This window comes from Salvelinus fontinalis, chromosome 34 (genome assembly GCF_029448725.1).
Source record: "Salvelinus fontinalis isolate EN_2023a chromosome 34, ASM2944872v1, whole genome shotgun sequence".
In the NCBI taxonomy this organism is placed as follows: domain Eukaryota; kingdom Metazoa; phylum Chordata; class Actinopteri; order Salmoniformes; family Salmonidae; genus Salvelinus; species Salvelinus fontinalis.
The window spans coordinates 8121796-8144037 of NC_074698.1; the positions used below are offsets into that span (position 1 = coordinate 8121796).

At 41.9% G+C, this 22242-nt stretch overlaps 1 protein-coding gene across 3 annotated transcripts in view; it reads right to left on the bottom strand.

The window, feature by feature from the left end:
* Positions 1–16592: 16592 nt before the first annotated feature.
* The window catches only part of LOC129832991 (SH3 and cysteine-rich domain-containing protein 2-like), a 30854-nt gene continuing 25204 nt past the window's right edge, over positions 16593–22242 (bottom strand). For all 3 annotated transcript variants that reach the window (XM_055897182.1, XM_055897181.1, XM_055897183.1), the window contains one exon: positions 16593–22232. In XM_055897182.1, the coding sequence (XP_055753157.1) occupies positions 22134–22232 (99 nt within the window). In that variant the 3' untranslated portion in view covers positions 16593–22133. The remainder of the gene's footprint in view (positions 22233–22242) is intronic.

Sequence of the window (22242 nt, forward strand, 5' to 3'; positions counted from 1 at the left end):
CATAACAGTATAACACTATAGCAGTATAGCAGTATATCAGTATAACAGTATAACGGTAGAGCAGTATAGCAGTATAGCAGTATAACAGTATAACAGTATAGCAGTATAACATTATATCAGTATAGCAGTATAACAGTATAACAGTATAGCAGTATAGCAGTAGAATAGTATAACAGTATAGCAGTATAACAGTATAACAGTATAACAGTATAACAGTATAACATTATATCAGTATAACAGTATAACAGTAGAGCAGTATAACAGTATAACAGTACAGTAGTATAACAGTATAGCAGTATAACAGTATAACAGTATAACAGTATAGCAGTATAGCAGTAGAATAGTATAACAGTATAGCAGTATAACAGTATAACAGTATAACAGTATAACAGTATAACATTATATCAGTATAACAGTATAACAGTAGAGCAGTATAACAGTATAACAGTACAGTAGTATAACAGTATAGCAGTATAACAGTATAACAGTATAGCAGTATAACAGTATATCAGTATATCAGTATAGCAGTATAACAGTATAACAGTATAACAGTATAACAGTATAGCAGTATAACAGTATAACAGCATAGCAGTATAACAGTATAGCAGTATAACAGTATATGAGTACAGCAGTATAGCAGTATAAAGTATAGCAGTATAACTGTATAACTGTTTAACAGTATAACAGTATAACAGTATAGCAGTACAGCAGTATAGCAGTATAACAGTGTAGCAGTATAACAGTATAGCAGTATAACAGTATAGCAGTATAGCAGTATAACAGTATAGCAGTATAACAGTATAGCAGTATAGCAGTATAACAGTATAGCAGTGTAGCAGTATAGCATTATAACAGTATAGCAGTATAACAGTACAGTAGTATAACAGTATAGCAGTATAACAGTATAGCAGTATAGCAGTATAACAGTATAACAGTACAGTAGTATAACAGTATAGCAGTATAACAGTACAGTAGTATAACAGTATAGCAGTATAACAGTATAGCAGTATAGCAGTATAGCAATATAGCAGTATAACTGTATAGCTGTATAACTGTATAGCTGTATAACGGTATAGCGGTATAACGGTATAGCGGTATAGCAGTATAACAGTATAGCAGTATAACAGTATAGCAGTATAACAGTATAACATTATAGCAGTATAACAGTATAACAGTATAGCAGTATAACAGTATAACAGTATAGCAGTATAACAGTATAGCAGTATAACAGTATAGCAGTATAACAGTATAACAGTATAGCGGTATAGCAGTATAAAGTATAGCAGTATAACAGTATAACTGTTTAACAGTATAGCAGTATAACAGTATAACAGTATAGCAGTATAGCAGTATAACAGTATAGCAGTATAACAGTATAACTGTTTAACAGTATAACAGTATATCAGTATAACAGTATAGCAGTATAACTGTTTAACAGTATAGCAGTATAGCAGTATAAAGTATAGCAGTATAACAGTATAACTGTTTAACAGTATAGCAGTATAACAGTATACCAGTATAGCAGTATAGCAGTATAACAGTATAGCAGTATAGCAGTATAACAGTATAACAGTATAGCAGTGTAGCAGTATAGCATTATAACAGTATAGCAGTATAAAAGTACAGTAATATAACAGTATAGCAGTATAACAGTATAGCAGTATAGCAGTATAGCAGTATAACTGTATAGCTGTATAACGGTATAGCGGTATAGCAGTATAACAGTATAAGGGTATAACGGTATAACAGTATAGCAGTATAACAGTATAGCAGTACAGCATTATAACAGTATAGCAGTATAACAGTATAGCAGTATAGCAGTTTAACAGTATAGCAGTATAACAGTAAAACAGTATAACAGTATAACAGTATAGCAGTATAGCGGTATAACAGTATAACAGTATAGCAGTATAGGAGGATAGCAGTATAACAGTATAACAGTATAGCAGTATAACAGTATAACAGTATAGCAGTATAACAGTATAGCAGTATAACAGTATAGCAGTATAGCAATATAGCAGTATAACAGTATAGCAGTATAACAGTAAAACAGTATAGTAGTATTACAGTATAACAGTATAGCAGTATAGCAGTATGACAGTATAACAGTATAGCAGTATAGCAGTATAGCAGTATAACAGTATAACAGTATAGCAGTATAACAGTAAACAGTATAGCAGTATAACAGTATATTTGTATAACAGTATAACAGTGTAGCAGTGTAGCAGTATAAAAGTATAGCAGTATAGCAGTATAGCAGTATAACAGTATAACAGTTTAGCAGTATACCGGTATAGTGGTATAACGGTATAGCGGTATAGCGGTATAACAGTATACCAGTATAGCAGTATAACAGTATAACAGTATAACAGTATAGCAGTATAACAGTATAACAGTATAACAGTATAGCAGTATAACAGTATAACAGTATAGCAGTATAACTGTATAGCGGTATAACGGTATAACAGTATAGCATTATAACAGTATAGCAGTATAACAGTATAGCAGTATAACAGTATAACAGTAGTATAACAGTATAGCAGTATAGCATTATAACAGTATAGCAGTATAACAGTACAGAAGTATAACAGTATAGCAGTATAACAGTATAGCAGTATAACAGTATAGCAGTATAACAGTATAGCAGTATAACAGTATAGCAGTATAGCATTATAACAGTATAGTAGTATAGCAGTATAGCAGTATAACAGTATAGCAGTATAGCAGTATAACTGTACAGCGGTATAACGGTATAGCGGTATAACAGTATATTGGTATAGCGGTAAAACGGTATAACGGTATAACGGTATAGCAGTATAGCGGTATAACGGTATAACAGTATAGCAGTATAGCAGTATAGCATTATAACAGTATAGCAGTACAACAGTACAGTAGTATAGCAGTATAGCAGTATAACAGTATAGCAGTATAGCAGTATAGTGGTATAGCGGTATAACGGTATAGCAGTATAGCATTATAACAGTATAGCAGTATAACAGTATAGCAGTATAGCAGTATAGCAGTATAACAGTATAACAGTATAGCAGTATAACAGTATAGCAGTATAACAGTATAGCAGTATAGCAGTATAGCAGTATAACAGTATAACAGTATAGCAGTATAACAGTATAACAGTATAGCAGTATAACAGTATAGCAGTATAGCAGTATAGCAGTATAACAGTATAACAGTATAGCAGTATAACAGTATAACATTATAGCAGTATAACAGTATAACAGTATAGCAGTATAACAGTATAGCAGTTTAACAGTATAGCAGTATAACAGTATAGCAGTATAACAGTATAGCAGTATAGCGGTATAACAGTATAGCAGTGTAGCAGTATAGCAATATAGCAGTATAACAGTATAGCAATATAGCAGTATAACAGTATAGCAGTATAGCAGTATAACAGTATAGTAGTATAACAGTATAACAGTATAACAGTATAGTAGTATAACAGTATAGCAGTATAACAGTATAACAGTATAGCAGTATAGCAGTATAACAGTATAACAGTATAACAGTATAGCAGTATAACAGTATAACAGTATAACAGTATAACAGTATAGCGGTATAGCGGTATAACAGTATATTGGTATAGCGGTAAAACGGTATAACGGTATAACGGTATAGCAGTATAGCGGTATAGCGGTATAACAGTATAGCAGTATAGCAGTATAGCATTATAACAGTATAGCAGTATAACAGTACAGTAGTATAACAGTATAACAGTATAGCAGTATAGCAGTTTAGCAGTATAACAGTATAACAGTATAGCATTATAACAGTATAGCAGTATAACAGTACAGTAGTATAACAGTATAGCAGTATAACAGTATAACAGTATAGCAGTATAACAGTATAGCAGTATAACAGTATAACAGTATAGCAGTATAACAGTATAGCAATATAGCAGTATAACAGTATAGCAATATAGCAGTATAACAGTATAGCAGTATAGCAGTATAACAGTATAACAGTATAGCAGTATAGCAGTATAACAGTATAACAGTATAACAGTATAGCAATATAGCAGTATAACAGTATAGCAGTATAACAGTATAACAGTATAACAGTATAGCAATATAGCAGTATAACAGTATAGCAGTATAACAGTATAGCAGTATAACAGTATAGCAGTATAACAGTATAGCAGTATAACAGTATAGCAGTATAACAGTATAACAGTATAACAGTATAACAGTATAACAGTATAGCAATATAGCAGTATAACAGTATAGCAGTATAACAGTATAACAGTATAACAGTATAGCAATATAGCAGTATAACAGTATAGCAGTATAACAGTATAGCAGTATAACAGTATAGCAGTATAACAGTATAGCAGTATAACAGTATAAGGGTATAACAGTATAGCAGTATAGCAGTATAACAGTATAACAGTATAGCAGTATAACAGTATAACAGATTTCAAAGTGTTTTTGACACCCTGAGTTGACTCCTCCTGCTCCGTATCGTTCCGTCTCTCTAAACGTCAAATTTTGAAATTGTAGAAGGTTAAGGGTTAAGGTTTTGGATTGGGTTAAAACATTACGTTTAAGCACTCATTCCAAATGGTTAAGATAAGGGTTAAGGTTTGGGTTAAGGCTTGGGATCGGGTTAAAACAAGCATTTTTTAAAACAAGTGTCCACCACTGGGATTCAACGCACAACCATGTGATCCAGAGTCATAGGATTACACCGTCCGCCACCGATAACCACAACTGCCATAGCAAAACCCAAGCCTACCTGATGGTAATAGTGCTCACTGTTGCCGCTAGTGGCCGGGTTTTGAAGGCATTTCCTGACGTCCTCAGGACATTTAAAAATATATTTTTTAAATTGAACCTTTATTTAACTAGGCAAGTCGGTTAAGAACAAATTCTTATTTACAATGATGGCCTACATAGATAGACGTCCATTTCAAAGTCACTCTTGAGTGATCTGCGTGGTACGCTAGAGTCCCATGAGGAGGCTGAGGCTGAAGCTCATGTTTCATTAATACAGCGCAGCACGCAGGGAGAGAGGAGGCCGGGTCACCTCAGCTTAATTAGAGGAAATGTGTTAAACAAATTCTACGCAGGGTAATATTGACACACCTAAAAAATACTGTCCCTGTACACCACCACTACTGATCCTGAACCATTCTGTATCAGACCTACATGTCATGCCCTGACCTTAGATATCTCTGTTTTTCTATATATTCTGGTTAGGTCAGGGTGTGACTAGGGTGGGTACGCTGGTTTTGTATGTCTAGGGGTTTTGTATGTCTAGGGTTTTTGTAGGTGTCTAGGGTTTTTGTATGTCTAGGGGTGTTGTATGTCTAGGATTTTTGTAGGTGTCTAGGGTTTTTATTGACTACGTCCGTCGTCGCTCGCTCATTAATGTCTTAATCGAAATTACGGAATGCCTCTTATCCGCTCGTCGTTCCCTTATGCCATAGTTTGTACGTCTCAATAGTCAGTAGAAACCACATTTGTTTAAGTAAGTCAGCGACATCAGCTATGTTATTTAAAAGGCAGTAAATGAGACAGAATGAACTGTGTCGCTGCCAGACAAGGCTCCGCTGATAACCAGGTGTAGCAGTGGTGAGGATTCACTTCATGGTGCTGAAAAGAAAGCTCTGCTGTTGGGACATGTAGGCACTAACAGTTTGTGGCAGCCGATTGTCACCGTTATAGTGCAATTCATGTAATGTTTAGTGCTGTGTTGTGTAGTGTCTTTGCTGTCATCCAGCAAAAAATGTTTTGGGGAGTTTGCCCCACCAAGAATGAAATACTAATATCACCACTGGACCAACAACACCCAACACTGTCCCTGGACACCGGCACTACTGATCCTGGACCAGTCTGTATTAGACCTACAACACCCAACACTGTCCCTGGACACCGGCACTACTGATCCTGGACCAGTCTGTATTAGACCTACAACACCCAACACTGTCCCTGGACACCGGCACTACTGATCCTGGACCAGTCTGTATTAGACCTACAACACCCAACACTGTCCCTGGACACCGGCACTACTGATCCTGGACCAGTCTGTATTAGACCTACAACACCCAACACTGTCCCTGGACACCGGCACTACTGATCCTGGACCAGTCTGTATTAGACCTACAACACCCAACACTGTCCCTGGACACCGGCACTACTGATCCTGGACCAGTCTGTATTAGACCTACAACACCCAACACTGTCCCTGGACACCGGCACTACTGATCCTGGACCAGTCTGTATTAGACCTACAACACCCAACACTGTCCCTGGACACCGGCACTACTGATCCTGGACCAGTCTGTATTAGACCTACAACACCCAACACTGTCCCTGGACACCGGCACTACTGATCCTGGACCAGTCTGTATTAGACCTACAACACCCAACACTGTCCCTGGACACCGGCACTACTGATCCTGGACCAGTCTGTATTAGACCTACAACACCCAACACTGTCCCTGGACACCGGCACTACTGATCCTGGACCAGTCTGTATTAGACCTACAACACCCAACACTGTCCCTGGACACCGGCACTACTGATCCTGGACCAGTCTGTATTAGACCTACAACACCCAACACTGTCCCTGGACACCGGCACTACTGATCCTGGACCAGTCTGTATTAGACCTACAACACCCAACACTGTCCCTGCACACCGGCACTACTGATCCTGGACCAGAGACCTTAAGGAACTAGGGTTAGGGTCGAGGCGGGATGTGGACAATAAAACAACTCACTGAGCTGATCTGTATCCTTACACTGAAAACAATTGCCATAGATTACACGTAATTCTTGTCTGTCGTTATTTGATTGTCAGTGGATCAATTCAGTAGGTAGGTTGATGTGGAACTGAACAAAGGTCGTGACAGACCAAAAAGACAGCCACCAAACTGAAACCACAACACACCGAGCCCAGTCACATCCAGTCAGGATGTCTGACATAACCTGAGACTTGTGTCCATCCAAGGTATGACTTCTCCCCTGGCTACTGGCCTTGGTGTGACTCCTGCTGTTCACAGCTACAGTGGGAGTCAAAGTCAAAGGGACAGTCTGCCGTGAGACATTCGTGTGTCTGTCTGTCTGTCACACAATACTACCACCACCACATACTCTAACATAACATTGTTAGACTGCAAAATATATCTACTGTCTACAGAGTATAGGGGGTCTGTGTGGCTGGTACAGAAATAGACAAAAGAAGTTACGTACTATAATCTGATCTGTTTGTTATACAGTTACAGTGTTGCTGTGTAGCTGAGCTGTGCTGTGCCTCTCCCTGTGCGACACTGAAATTGGTCCCTGCGGTGTGTGCTTGGAAGTCCGGTGTCACGGTCATTTCATTCCCTTTGTCCCCTGCGGCTTGTCTCTCCTCCATGAAGTTAAAATATCCTGGTGATATTTGTCTTTGATCAGAAATAGATACGCGACAGGATCAGAGGAGAGGGGAATCAGAGCCACGATCAAAAGCTACAACTATACATTTCTTCCACTGACTGAGATGAGATCGGATTACTTTGACAGATTCACTTGTTGGAGAATTAAATCAGGGTTGTGTGTGTGCGTGTGTGCATGTATTTGTGTGTGTGTGTGTACGTGTGTGTGAGAGAGAGCAAAAGAGAGAGAGAGATATAGGATTGTGAGAAATACACATACTGCATTGCATGGTTTACTGTGTGGGTGAAATATGGGGATAGCCTAATGGTATGTTGTACAGGAAGAATTCTTTATGCTCCTGTCAGCAGGTGTCAGCCATACAGGCCTGTGCGTGTAGGTGTGTGTGTGTGTGTGTGTGTGTGTGTGTGTGTGTGTGTGTGTGTGTGTGTGTGTGTGTGTGTGTGTGTGTGTGTGTGTGTGTGTGTGTGTGTGTGTGTGTGTGTGTGTGTGTGTGTGTGTGTGTGTGTGTGTGTGTGTATGCCAGTATTTATATGTGTACGTGTGTGTGTGTGTGTTTGTGTGTGTGTTTCTATGCCCGGGTGTGCCTGTGTGTGTAACCTCCGATTACCTGCTATATTTAGAATAGAAACTAATTTAACCAGCATTTAATTGCTGCGTGTGCTTTGAATCTCTGACAAGTTGTTGTTGGCAATGGAAACAGAGAAAATTACATCAAGGACTATTAGCAGCACCATGCAGGACTGTAGTTGGTCATTTCCCATTTTAAATTACCCATGAGCACCAACATGTGAAGTCCATAGGAGCATATCAAATCTGGTGTCAAATGAAAGATAAGAGTTTATATTTTTGAGAAATTAAGGCATATATACATTAAACCCCCTAAGGTCGAATACATCTAATTAGCATAATACAAAAATCCCCATGTTTTTTTTCTCCATTGGACACGTCTCAATCCTCTGCATCCGCCTATGTCGCACTCCGCATCTGCGGTGAAAGGTGACAGAGCTAGAGCAGTGTTGGTCAGACCATGAGGCATCCCGAAAATCGGTCTTCTCACAAAGCGTCTGAATGGTGGCCTACAAACAATTATGACCCCTCTGTGCAAAGGTGAGACTCTCACGGACATGTGCATGTGGGTTGGTTTGCTCTAGGACCCCCACAGGCCTCACAAGACATGTCTGAAGTTCCCCCGGTACCAGTTGAACAAAAATGTATGGAAGTACATATGGAGACTGTTCAATGCCAAAAATATGGGATTAAATACATGTTAAAAAAAGAAAAAAAGAAAAATGTCTCCTGATCTTTCTTATACACCACATGACCAAAAGTATGTGGACACCTGCCCATTGAACAACATCTCATTCCAAAAGCGTTATCATTAATATGAAGTTGGTCCTCCCTTTGCTGCTATAAGGCTTTCCACTAGATGTTGGAACATTGCTGCGGGGACTTGCTTCCATTCAGCCACAAGAGCATTAGTGAGGTCGGGCACTGATGTTGGGTGATTAGGCTTGGCTCGCAGTTGGTGTTCCAATTCATCCCAAAGAGGTTTGATGGGGTTGAGGTCAGGGCTCTGTGCAGGCCAGTCAAGTTCTTCCACACCGATCTCGACAAACCATTTCTGTATAGACCTCGCTTTATGCACGGAGACATTGCCATGCTGAAACAGGAAAGGCCCTTCCCTAAACTGTTGCCACAAAGTTGGAGGCACATAATCGTCTAGAATGTCATTGTATGCTGTAGCATAAAGATTTCCCTTCACTGGAACTAAGGGGCGTAGCCCGAACCATTGGAAAACAGACGCAGATAATTATTCCTTCTCCACCAAACTTTATAGTTGGCACTATGCATTAAAGCAGGTAGCATTCTCCTGGTGTCCGCCAAACCCAGATTAGTCCGTCGGACTGCCACATGGAGAAGCGTGATTAATCTCATCCGGAGTTCGCGTTTCCACTGCTCCAGAGTCCAATGGCAGCGAGCTTTACACCATTCCAGCCGACGCTTGGCGTTGCGCATGGTGATCTTAGGCTTGTGTGTGGCTGCTCGGCCATGGAAACCCATTTCATGAAGCTCCTGATGAACAGTTCTTGTGCTGATGTTGCTTCCAGAGGCAGTTTGGAACTCGGTAGAGAGTGTTGCAACCGAAGGACAGACGATTCAGCACTCAGCGGTCCTATTCCGTGAGCTTGTGTGGCCTACTACTTCAGGGCTGAGCTGTTGTTGCCTCTAGGGCAGCTCTAGCAGGGCAGAAATGTGAGGAACTGACTTGTTGGAAAGATGGCATCCTATGACGGTGCCAATTTGAAAGTCACTGAGCTCTTCAGTAAGGTCATTCTATTGCCAGTTGTTGTCTATGGAGATTGCATGGCTGTCTGCTCAATTTTATACAGCTGTCAGCAACGGGTGTGGCTGAAATAGCCGAATCCACTAATTTGAAGGGGTGTCCACATACTTTTTTATATACTGTGTAGTGTATCTCTCAGCTATAGAAGAGATACTTCAGAACAAACTTTCTTTTGATATTTTTGGGGACTGTTGTTCCATGTAGTGAATCTGTTATCAAATGCGTATGTATGGGTTAATAGCAGTAAGGTCATTTAAAAAAACATATATATATATATATTGGGGGGGATACTTCAAGGGGTCTTAAAATTCCAAATCAAATAGCAAAATGATCCTTGGTGTGTGTGACCTTCTTAAAACAATTCCATATAGCTTAGTAGAACCCTCCCCCGGCTTAGACAGGGCATAGACTCTGATGGGTTAAAAGGTTTTAGAAATACATCAAAACACAATAATGTTGAAGTAAAGACCCCTGCCAACTAATACCAACACATATTTCATTTTGGATACACATTTTCCAATTTTTCTCCCTCATTAGGAGGAAGGATAATGAAAGTTCATAGAAGGAACAAGTAACGGTAGACCTATCAATTAGTAATAGTGTTTTTACTGATATCAATTTTGTTTATGAACTATTAAGTGATTAAAACTAGAAATTGCATTACCAAATCAGTAACAGAATAAAATAAAAAAAATCTGTTATGGAATTTCTGCAGTTGAATTGGCTACAATGGGAAATCATAGTAGTCACAAACCACAGTTGGGTTCACAAGTTTGGACAGCACAGTACAGCACAGTAGAGCACAGTAGAGTAAAGGAAAGTTGAGTATAGTTCAGTACAGTACCCAACTATCACAATTCCATTACTCTGGAATTGCGCAGTTGTATTGTATTGTACAGTTGTATTGTATTGTATTGTATTGTATTGTATTGTATTGTATTGTAATGTATTGTATTGAAATGTATCCATTTCACCCCGAGAGAGAGAGAGAGAGAGAGAGAGAGAGAGAGAGAGAGAGAGAGAGAGAGAGAGAGAGAGAGAGAGAGAGAGAGAGAGAGAGAGAGAGAGAGAGAGAGAGAGAGAGAGAGAGAGAGAGAGAGAGAGAGAGAGAGATGCTTTTTTGTTTCTAATCACTCACTATAATGAACGAGAGATAAGGAGAGAGGAAATGTTCTATACTGTGTAAGCACAAGATAATAACGATGACACAACACTCCTGAAGTCCCAGAGAGATGGACACTTTGACTTTAACCTTGTGGGTCTAATGAGTGTGTTGTGTGTCCGTGTACATGTGTTTGCAGTGATGTGTCTCCATATGTGTGAGTGTGTATTGGAGAAAGTCGTGTCAGTTAATAACCTTCTCCTCCCTTTTAGCGTTCTCTTCTCACTCCTCTCATTCCTTATCTTGTCCTCTGGCATTTGATCTGCTCTCCCTCCTCCTTTGTTCCATTGTCACGGCCCCCTGTCTTTGGGGATGAAACGCTTCTTCTCGTGAATGCTAAGCCCTGTGATCAAGTCTGTGTCCTCCAGTCCTCCACAAGCACACACACACACACACACACACACACACACACACACACACACACACACACACACACACACACACACCCTCTCTCTCGCTCTGATTGAACAATGTGGAGGCTGAGAGAATAGGAGAAAACGGGAATGTACAAAAAGGTGAAAAGAGAGTGTAAAAGACAAACAACATGCCACACCACACCAGATGATGCGCCATCCGCCAATTTGTCCAGGCTCTCCAGCATCTAGGACAGAACAGAACAGACACAAGCACACAAACAAACTATTCGTCTGTCCAGCCATCCGCTGCTTTCAAGTCAGTGCCAAAAGGTTGTCAGACAGTGATGGTAATAACTGCATGAGGCATTTTTAATAGCGATTTCAGATTTTTTTTTCAGGGGCCACAAACAATGTGTGCCACCCTGAGGACCAGTCTGTATGTGTGGGGCTGGCCAGTACTGACACCACCGTGCAATGTATCAGACACAACCAGATTCATAAAGCCCAATAATTGCCACTCGCTGTCTGTTAAGTACCTTTAGAGTCAGGAGATGAGCCATTATTAATGAATCATTTCATATTCAGTGCCCTCTCCTCTCCTTTCCTCTCCTCTCACACCCTCCTCTCCTCTTGCTCCCCCTACTAATCCCCCTCTTCTCATCACCTAATGTGTCGGGGTGAATATAGATGAAGGCTTAACGGAGAACTCCTTTCAATAACTCCGAACACAAGTCCCATCAAGAGAAGGACCATATTAACTATGAACAAGAGAGAGTGAGTCAGTGGTTCCCAGTCAGCAGTGATGAATTAGAGGAAGAGAGGGGGAAGAGAGAGAGAGAGAGGAAGGGAGAAAGAAGGAGGCTGATGTGAAGGAGAGAAACAGACATTGAGAGAGAAGAGAGAGAGACTGAGTGAGGGATGATATGAGTCAGAGTGTAACGGTCCTGACCTGTTTTATGTTGTTTTTGTATGTGTTTAGGTCAGGGCATGTGTTTTGGGTGGGCAGTCTATGTTATCTGTTTCTATGTTGGTTTTGGTTGCCTGGTATGGCTCTTAATTAGAGGCAGGTGTTTTGCGTTCTCCTCTAATTAAGAGTCATATTTAGGTAGGGTGTTCTCACTGTTTGTTTGTGGGTGATTGTCTCCTGTTTCTGTGTCAATGTTACACCATACGGGATTGTTTCGGTTTGTTCGTGCGTTTATGTAGTCTGTTCCTGTGTCGGCGTGCTTCGTGTATTTGTAAGTTCGTTTGTTCAGGTCTGTCTACATCATTTTGTTATTTTGTTAGTTATATCAAGTATAGTTCGTTTTCGTATTAGTTTGGTCTGTTTTGTTTATTTAATAAATAATCATGTATTCACAACCCGCTGCGCCTTGGCTCGATCACTACACCTCCTCTTCTTATGAAGAGAGAGAGGAACGCCGTTACACAGAGTGTGTGTGAGTGTCTGTTTGTACGAGACCAGGGGCGCAACTTTCACTGCGGAAAGAGGGGGACACATTCCGAAATTGCTTTTGCCCCCCCCCCCCCAGTTTTATAATTTGAATGTGATACAAAATGAGTCAATTGTGTGCTTTAGGACCATGCGGACGCCCCCTCCAAGTGGTCAGGTAGGCTGTTTGGACTGTTTATCCGACTGGATATAAAATATATACATATGTCCCCCCCACTTCTAAAACCAAAGTTGCGCCCCTGTACGAGACAGTGTGGGAGGAATTGAATAACATCAGTGTCAGAGACAGGCAGACAGAGAGAGACGGAAAACAGAGGAGAGAGGTGGAATTGTTTAACTACAAGTTTCTATCCAGTCGCCCCCCACAGCAGATTAACACAGTTAATCAGTTGGAGGAGGATCACAGAGGGCCTTGACTCACAACAGATGGGCAGCAGGAGTCACAGTGAAGTGCTTATAGAAGCTGGTGAGTCAATGATGATGAATTACTACCATAGTGGTGGCTCTTCTGGGTCAGGACAGAAACTTACACTGAGTGTATTGCAGGAACACTACTATTTGTTTCATTAGTCAATTGTTGACATAGTCCCAAAATATTTTGCCTGTCAGCAATCAAGTTTTCAAAACATGCAACTTTCAAAATACAGAAATCAACCCCATATGATGCATTTTGGGGATGATTTCTGTATTTCTAATCTTTTTTTGTATTTTAACCCCTTTTTCTCCCCAATTTCGTGATATCCAATTGCCATCCCATTAGAATCTTGTCTCATCTCTGCAACTCCTCAACGGGCTCGGGAGAGGCGAAGGTCAAGTCATGCGTTCTGCGAAACATGATCCTCCAAACCAAGCTTCATAACACCCGCTGGCTTAACCCAGAAGCACCAATGTGTCGGAGGAAACAACGCTCAAACCCGGCCCGCCATAAGGAGTCGCTAAAGTGTGATGAGTAAAGCCCTCCGCTAACCCGGACAACACTGGGCCAATTGTGCACCGCCCTATGGGACTCCCAGTCACGGCCGGTTGTGACACAGTCTGGGATCAAACCTGGGTCTGTAGTGACACCTCAAGCACTGCGATGCAGCGCCTTAGACCACTGCGCCACCCGGGCTGCCGAGTTCTGTATTTTGAAAGTTACATATCTTGAAAACTTGATTGCGGACAAGCCAAACAGTTTGGACTAATGAAACAAATATCAAAATATCAGTTTTGGGTGTAATTTCCCTTTTAAGAACAACTGCTCATTCCATGACATACACTGACCAGGTGAATCCAGGTGAAAGCTATGGTCTCTCCCTCCCGGAGGACCTGAACCCTGGGACCATGCTTCAGGACTACCTGGCCTGATGACTCCTTGCTGTCCCCAGTCCACCTGGTTGTGCTGCTGCTCCAGTTTCAGCTGATCTGCCTGCGGCTATGGAACCCTGACCTGTTCACCGGACGTGCTACCTTGTCCCGGACCTACGCTTTTCGACTCTCTCTCTACCGCACCTGCTTTCTCGAACTCTGAATGCTCGGCTATGAAAAGCCAACTGACATTTACTCCTGAGGTGCTGACCTGTTGCACCCTCTACAACCACTGTGATTATTATTATTTGACCCGGCTGGTCATATATGAACATTTGAACATCTTGGCCATGTTCTGTTATAATCTCCACCCGGCACAGCCAGAAGAGGACTGGCCACCCCTCAGAGCCTGGTTCCTCTCTAGGTTTCTTCCTAGGTTCCTGCCTAGGTTCCTGCCTTTCTAGGGAGTTTTTCCTAGCCACCGTGCTTCTATATCTGCATTGCTTGCTGTTTGGGGTTTTAGGCTGGGTTTCTGTATAGCACTTTTTTTAAATGTATTTTTTATTACATTTACCTATATTTAACTAGGCAAGTCAGTTAAGAACAAATTCTTATTTACAATGACGGCCTACTTTGTGATTGATTATTAATGTCACTTGTTAAATCCACTTCAATCAGTGTAGATGAATGGGAGGAGACAGGTTGAAGGATGTTTAAGCTTGAGACATGGATTGTGTATGTGTGCCATTCAGAGGGTGAATGGGCAAGACAAAAGATTTAAGTGCCTTTGAACGGAGTATGGCAGTGGGTTTTTCACGCTCAACAGTTTCCCGTGTGTATCAAGAATGATCCACCACCCAAAGGACATCCAGCTAACTAGACACAACTGTGGGAAGCATCGGAGTCAACATGGGCCAGCATCCCACTGGAAGGCTTTCGACACCTTGTCGAGTCCACGCCCCAACGAATTGAGGCTGTTCTGAGGGCAAAAAAAACTCAACTCAATTCTTAATGCTTTGTACACTCAGTGTATGTTTTCACCTTAGGTGTAGTAAACTATCTTGGCCTTAAGATCAGGCTTTGCACAGGCCAGCGAACTTTCTTCAGATAGCCTTCCATGCAGCCTTCTATCTAGCTTGGTAGGGTTCCCAGGCAAGCTTTGCCCTATCCCGCTCACAGAAATCCGAAGAGAAATTGGTACAGCGGACAGACAGCCTGTTTATTACCCTCGGGAGATGTGTCCTGCATACCATGCCATTCATTACTTTTGGTTTGTAAGTTATGAACGAACATGAAATCCTCAGGACTCTCAAAAACCAGGGGATGCTTGACAGTCAGTGACATAATATGGAGCTTGTGACTCATTTCTTTTCACTCGTTCACACTTTATTTGGATTGTCTGGAATCTCATACTATCAACAAACTATCTGTTGATAAGCAACTGCTTGCTAAGGTTACGGTTAGAATAAAGGTTAGGGTAAGGGTTAAGGTTAGGGTTAGGATAAGGGCGAAGGTTAGGGTTAGTTGATATGTTACTGATAATCTGTAGAGCATCTACAGATGGACTATCCAAATAAAGTGTTACCTTTCACTCTGAAATGGAGCCTCCTCTGGCACCTCTCTCCCTCAGTCTATTTCTACTCTCCCCACCCCCCACTCTCTTCCTCCCTCTATATCTATCTTTACCTCCACTTCTCTCTCTCTCTCTCTCTGGCTTGTCAGATCTCTGCCTTTCAGCAGCCTCGTTGTAAACTAGGAAACGACATCGCAACCCCTTGCGATTTGTGTTCCTTGCATAAGCATCAAAATATTTAGTCCCTATATTTGCGTTTGTGACTGTGTGGGTGCGTGCCATTAAGTACTGTTTCACTCAGCATGCCCCCAGCATGCTCTGCTCCTTATACACTAATTAGGCAGATGGTGGCTACTACAGGCAGACAAGAGGACACCAAAATACCCTGCTGCTGTAACACACCTCTGCCAGCGAGGGTGCCCACACCGCACATTCACACATACAAGCACACACACACACACACACACTCATACTAAGGCACACACACTAGAGAAAGGCCAGATTGCAGTCACTGGTAGTTATAGAAGTAGGCCCCATTTCAGTAAAGCGTTTGTTATCCCTATACTTAAACAAGGACTCTGGAAGTCCATTGTCACACTATCCTACCCTGCAAAATGAAGTGTAGAGGTTCTGTCACAAAAGAAAGAGATGTGTTAGAGGAGAACACAGTGCATGAAATGTTGCACTTGTAATATATTTGAGGTGTAAAAAGGCTTCGGAAGTTAGTAATTTCCACCAAAAAATGTCAGACTTGATTTTCCCTTATGGAAAACGTATATCAAAACATTTAACAATGTCCATTTATTATAATTCACATAATAAATCACATTTCCTGTCGCTGCGGGATTATTTTCCTGCTGTAGCGAACTGGCTCAAATTAAGATCCTACATCTGTCGAGCGGAAGTGAGTGAGAACGATGGAGAGAGAGCAAAGTGGACATGACGGCTGGTATTTAAGAGTAAAGCGGCTAGACGAGGGAGAATGAGAGCAGAGACAGTTACTCACACAACACCAGAGTTTCATTCAGGGGTAAAGTTTTTTTTATTGAGGCATGTGTTCTTCCAGTGATATTAACTAAGGCTATATCCGCACACACACTAAAACATACACTTACTGTGCAGAGCCTCGTTTCCCAGAGCCTTCCTCTTGACAGATCATCGCTAGAACGTTCTAAACGATGTGTCTTTAGTAGCCGAGGTGTTTTCCCAGAGCCTTCGTTAGTAACGTGGCTCTTAAAAACCTTTGCAGACACCTCGTGCCCAAAGTGCCCTCCTGCGTCACTTTATTCACAGATCTCTGCTAAACACAGCCTAAACATCTTGATTCGATCTGTCTGACTGTGACTGCTGATAACTTCAAAACGAAGTTGACTACAAATACAAAGTTAAAACACAGTATTTGTTACAAACAAGTCAAGGATACAATTATGTTTCAAATGAAAACTGAGATGACTGCTTTAAAAGACACATAGGCTACATGGCCTAGTTCAATCATATTGAAATGCATTTCATGTTCAATCAACTGAGTCCTATTTAGCTATTTTTTGCCTCAATGGGTTTCATGATGTGTGACAACACTTGCGCAATGATGGGCCCACTCTGTGTTTTAGTGCATTTTTATAGGGCATAGTAAGCCAACTCAATAGCCTATTTGCAGCCATACTGTAGGTGGTAATATCTCATAGGAAGTGATCCATGGTCAGGATTGTGGGATAATTCTAATGTTAAGGTCAGATTTGAATGGAGAAAGCTGATTGGAGAGTGCTGCTTTTCTTTTGATCCAACCAGTATCGACACATGGTCTGATGACGCGAACGTTACGCCTCTCTACATGCTTGTTTGGGAAACACTTTGAAAGGGTGACTGCACTTCCTAATTTGCCCTTGTTCTGGCTTTGGTTCATTCGCAAATGCTAGCGGCCATGACTGAATTCAAACGTGAGTTGGTTTTGGGGTGTGGTTTAATGTGGGTGTCTTGTGTGTTCGCAGGTGGGAATAGTTAGGCAAATTATTTAGCCAATTATCTTCAGCTAATCGGGGCAAAGCTGGTTTGACTTTGGATAGCCTATCTCTGGGGATAGTTAGAGATATCAATAAATTACACAATGTAAATTGGACAATATTTTCATGTTGCATATTCTTTTGTTGTCTCAGTAGCTCTTTCATGCAGTCAAATGACCTAGTGGCCTCATGAGTGGAATGTTAGGCATACTCTGTAAGCAAGAGACTGTTAACTTGTCGTCTGTTAATTAAAAACATTTTTTTAAATGTAAAAAGGAAGATGACAACTGAAGTAAAAAAGAAAATGTCATGCTTTTTCAATTGTTATGACTTGACTGTTAAGAACTTAATGTTATGCCATGATGTTTGCACTTTCTATTGAAAAGGATGATGTTACGGAGTCTAGTTGATAGGTATTCGACTAGCCGGACTGTTGCCCGGACTCCACGCGTATGGATTTGTACAATGCAGAACAAGGCTATTGAACTTGACATTGGAGTCTGTCTTTATTCCTTTATCCAACATATCATACTGAAACAGCAGTATCTCTTTAAAAAGTTGGTTCGTAAATAACGACGCATCTGGTAAAATCGTCGTAATGCTTAAGTAACATCGCAACTGGGCAACAAGGCCAGGGGCCTGTACACAGAAATGCTACATGAAGAGTGAATCAAACAGGGTTCACAAAGGGTGACCGACTCTAAGTTTACAGAAATGTACATCTTATGTGAAAATTCGGTAGAGAATAAGCTAACAAACAATTAACCCAGCTATACACCCTGTGACTATACTGTGGTCTTGTTAGCTCCTGGTCTGGGACTGTGAGGACCAGAGAAGTCCTTGCTATACATAGGAACACATGGACCCAATGGAATGAAAAAACAACATTCATCACAGTCTGTGAAACTTCATCCACACACACACACACACACACACACACACACACACACACACACACACACACACACACACACACACACACACACACACACACACACACACACACACACACACAGAGAGAGGATATAGACTCAAAGACGATCACATTATCATGCACAACGTGAGGAACAAAACATGAAAGAAAGGGTGCGTTCGTAAATTCGCTCTGCCTATCTACACGGATTTCAGAGCACTCTCGTCTGAGTGTGCCAGAGCATAACTGATGAATTTACGAACACGCAACACCCGTTGAATATGGCCGGCGTCAGTAAACGTCGACAAAGAAAGCGTAATTAAATTGTTGCCGGCAGCACAGTTACAGTCACCAACGCTGTGGATAACATGAACACAGCCTAACCAGCTCTGCTAGGGCGAGTAAAATGGTCAGAGTGAGGTGTTCTCTCATTTGTGTCTGGAAGTAGCTAGCAAGTTAGCCAGTTAGCTTGGGTGCTTGACTGTCGTTGTGGGGTCTGAACGCTCGGATCAAACCTCCTCGTCGGCCGGAGCGTCCAGCGTGAGCTCTGAACGCTCCGAGAGCGAAACCCTCTGACTTCACCAACGGACAATCTGACAACAATCTGAATTTACGAATGACCCAGAGCGCTCTCCAGCTGGCACTCCAGCTTGAATTTACCAACGCACCCAATATGTTCATCATCGTACTTCTTTTACACTTCAGATGACTTACTGTATATACTGTATTCTTACACTACAGGAAGCGGGAGGGGACATGTTATCGGTCATTAATGCCAACAGTGTGACAGCTACGTGCTGCAACTCAGCAAGTAGATAGATATCTGTCTAAATCAATAAATAGTCAGTACATTATGGAAACATTGAAATCCAACCCATTATCCTATCATTAAACATGCATACATCTACATGTACAATACAGCAGTCCAGCTACCCTTCCCACTAGCAGCAAAAATGCCCAATAGTGTCAGAGACAGGGAAAGCGAGTGGGGAATGGAGAGAGAGAGAGAGAGACTGACATTTGATCAATGTTGAATTGGTCAGCCATAGACAAAGAAACCTGCATACAGACACATTGATTCATGATGGTACAACACCTGGGTCAACCCCTTCAGTCTACATCTCTCCATATCCCTCCATATCCCTCGCTCCCTGTCCCTCAGACGGGACCATGTCCAGCGGGACCATGTCCAGCTTGTCACACTTACAAGGTCTGTTCATCTTGTGGTTTTCCAGCCGACTGGGCTCTTGGCTGTTGTTTGTTTACCAGCGGTGAACCAAACAGACGAGCCGAAAGACACGAAAACACTTCCCAAGTCTTCCACGGCTCCTCAGTGCCCGTCTGCTAAATTGGCCAGAAAATTGAAACAAATTTAGAGCAGTAAAAAAAAAAAAGGTGTTGCTGCTCCATTTGTTTCTTTTTTTTAACAATGTCTCTATTCATAGATGCTTTCTACGGTCTACGCTATTCAAACACTACTGAGAGAGAGAACAAAAAACATTGAAGTATTTATGAAAGTATTCACCGCCCCAATCTAATTTCATCTCTTGTATCCTTCATAAATAGGACACAGAAAAACACATTTTCTGAAGTGTGCGATTGATTGACCTGTACAATAGAATGACGCGGCTTACACCCATGACCTTCTGGAACCTGCCAAGTGCGAGGTCAAATGTCAGTGAGTCAGCCAGGGAGTCAGGATCTGAGAGAGTGTGCGTCGAAATGGACCTAGTTTGTCCTGTCCTCTGCTGGCTGTCTGGTCTGACCAGGGTGTACTCTGCCCAGTGTCACCCACCCACCTGCCCGTACATCCGTCCTTGCAGAGCAGTTAAGTTCTGTGCCAGTCTAAATTAAGCTGAAGTCAAATCCCAGCCAAGGGACCAATGCGATAGCTGAGAAAGATGGAAGAGGGAAGGAGAGATAGTGAGACAGAGAGAAGTGGACCTAAGGAAAGGGTGAGAGAAAACGCAAGCACCTACACCTACAACCATCGCCAGTATCTTGAACATCTCACTGACCCCGACATTGAAACAAGTACATCCTTCAGCATGCAACTATCTCCTTCACGGTCACCTCCTTAAAATGAATTACTGTGATCATAGTAGGCGTCTATCTGTGATGATGTCATCAGGAGTGTGACGCTTGTTCTCGTTCGTCAGAGAAAGAACAAATGTTTTCTTCCATGCAGTGTCCAGGAACAGGAACCAGGAACTCCCACACACAACACAAGTACATCCTCCTGATGAAGGTAACGTACACTAATACTAGGTTCTGTTTGCTCCTAGCAGAACTCCTGATTAATAAGGTAACATACACTACTACTAGGTTCTGTTTGCTCCTAGCAGAACTCCTGATTAATAAGGTAACATACACTACTACTAGGTTCTGTTTGCTCCTAGCAGAACTCCTGATTAATAAAGTAACGTACACTAATACTAGGTTCTGTTTGCTCCTACCAGAACTCCTGATTAATAAAGTAACATACACTACTACTAGGTTCTGTTTGCTCCTAGCAGAACTCCTGATTAATAAAGTAACATACACTACTACTAGGTTCTGTTTGTTCCTAGCAGAACTCCTGATTAATAAAGTAACATACACTACTACTAGGTTCTGTTTGCTCCTAGCAGAACTCCTGATTAATAAAGTAACATACACTACTACTAGGTTCTGTTTGTTCCTAGCAGAACTCCTGATTAATAAAGTAACATACACTACTACTAGGTTCTGTTTGCTCCTAGCAGAACTCCTGATTAATAAGGTCACGTACACTACTACTAGGTTCTGTTTGTTCCTAGCAGAACTCGGCTAGGTGTGCGCGCACGACTGTGCTCTCATACTCCCTTAAAGACCTTCATTTGAAAACACTACAGTTGACCAATTACAGACGAAAGGGCGTAGACGTCGGCTACCGAACTTCAACTTGCCCCAATAAAAAATTGTTGTGAGCGAACAGACAAAAAAAACTTGTCGGACACCAAAACGGCACACATCTGAGTCATTATATATGCGCGAAACGGAGCGCCACGTTTGGACTGTAGAGTGTGAGACGGCCTTAATCCTGCATTCTTCAGCCTCTTGATATCCAGCCATAGAGGACAGTGAAAAAGAACTGGTCAAATCACACACAGAGAGACCAGACTCATCAGACAGAAAATAGTCTCAAAGCTCCTTCCTTCCTGAGGGAAGTTACTGGAGTCCACAGCAGCCAGTCCTTCAGTCCTCAAACTCTTACCCCTGTGGTGTGGACTACAGACAAACCCAGTTCACTAATAGACTAAGGTACATTACAGCAGGAAAACATGGGGCATTGGGGCCTTAGATAGTCCTCCACAACACCTAGGCCAACCCACTGTGGAAGGGAAGCCAACCCTTTCAAGTCTGGGCTGTCAGCTACATTGGGGTGGAGGAGACAAGGTCAGCAAGGATGAGGCTGGGGCATCCTCCACATCACCTGGAATTCACAAGCTGAACGGTCACCGCTCCCCACTCAGTTTAGTAGGGTGGTGGGCCTCACGATGGTGGTGTTGGAGGACCCCCGGACTGGCTGGTCCTCCTCAGGCCTTAAAGGGGTGTGTGGGGAGGTTACAGGGTGCTGGTACGAGAGAGAGAGAGAGAGACGGGGGGGCTGGTGTTGAGACAGAGGTTAGATCTCCTCAATGGATTTAGCAGGGACCAGTCCTCTCTTCTTTCCACTGCTCAGCTTCAGGAAACCCTCACTGTCCTCACTCTTCCCCACACAGATCTGACAGAGA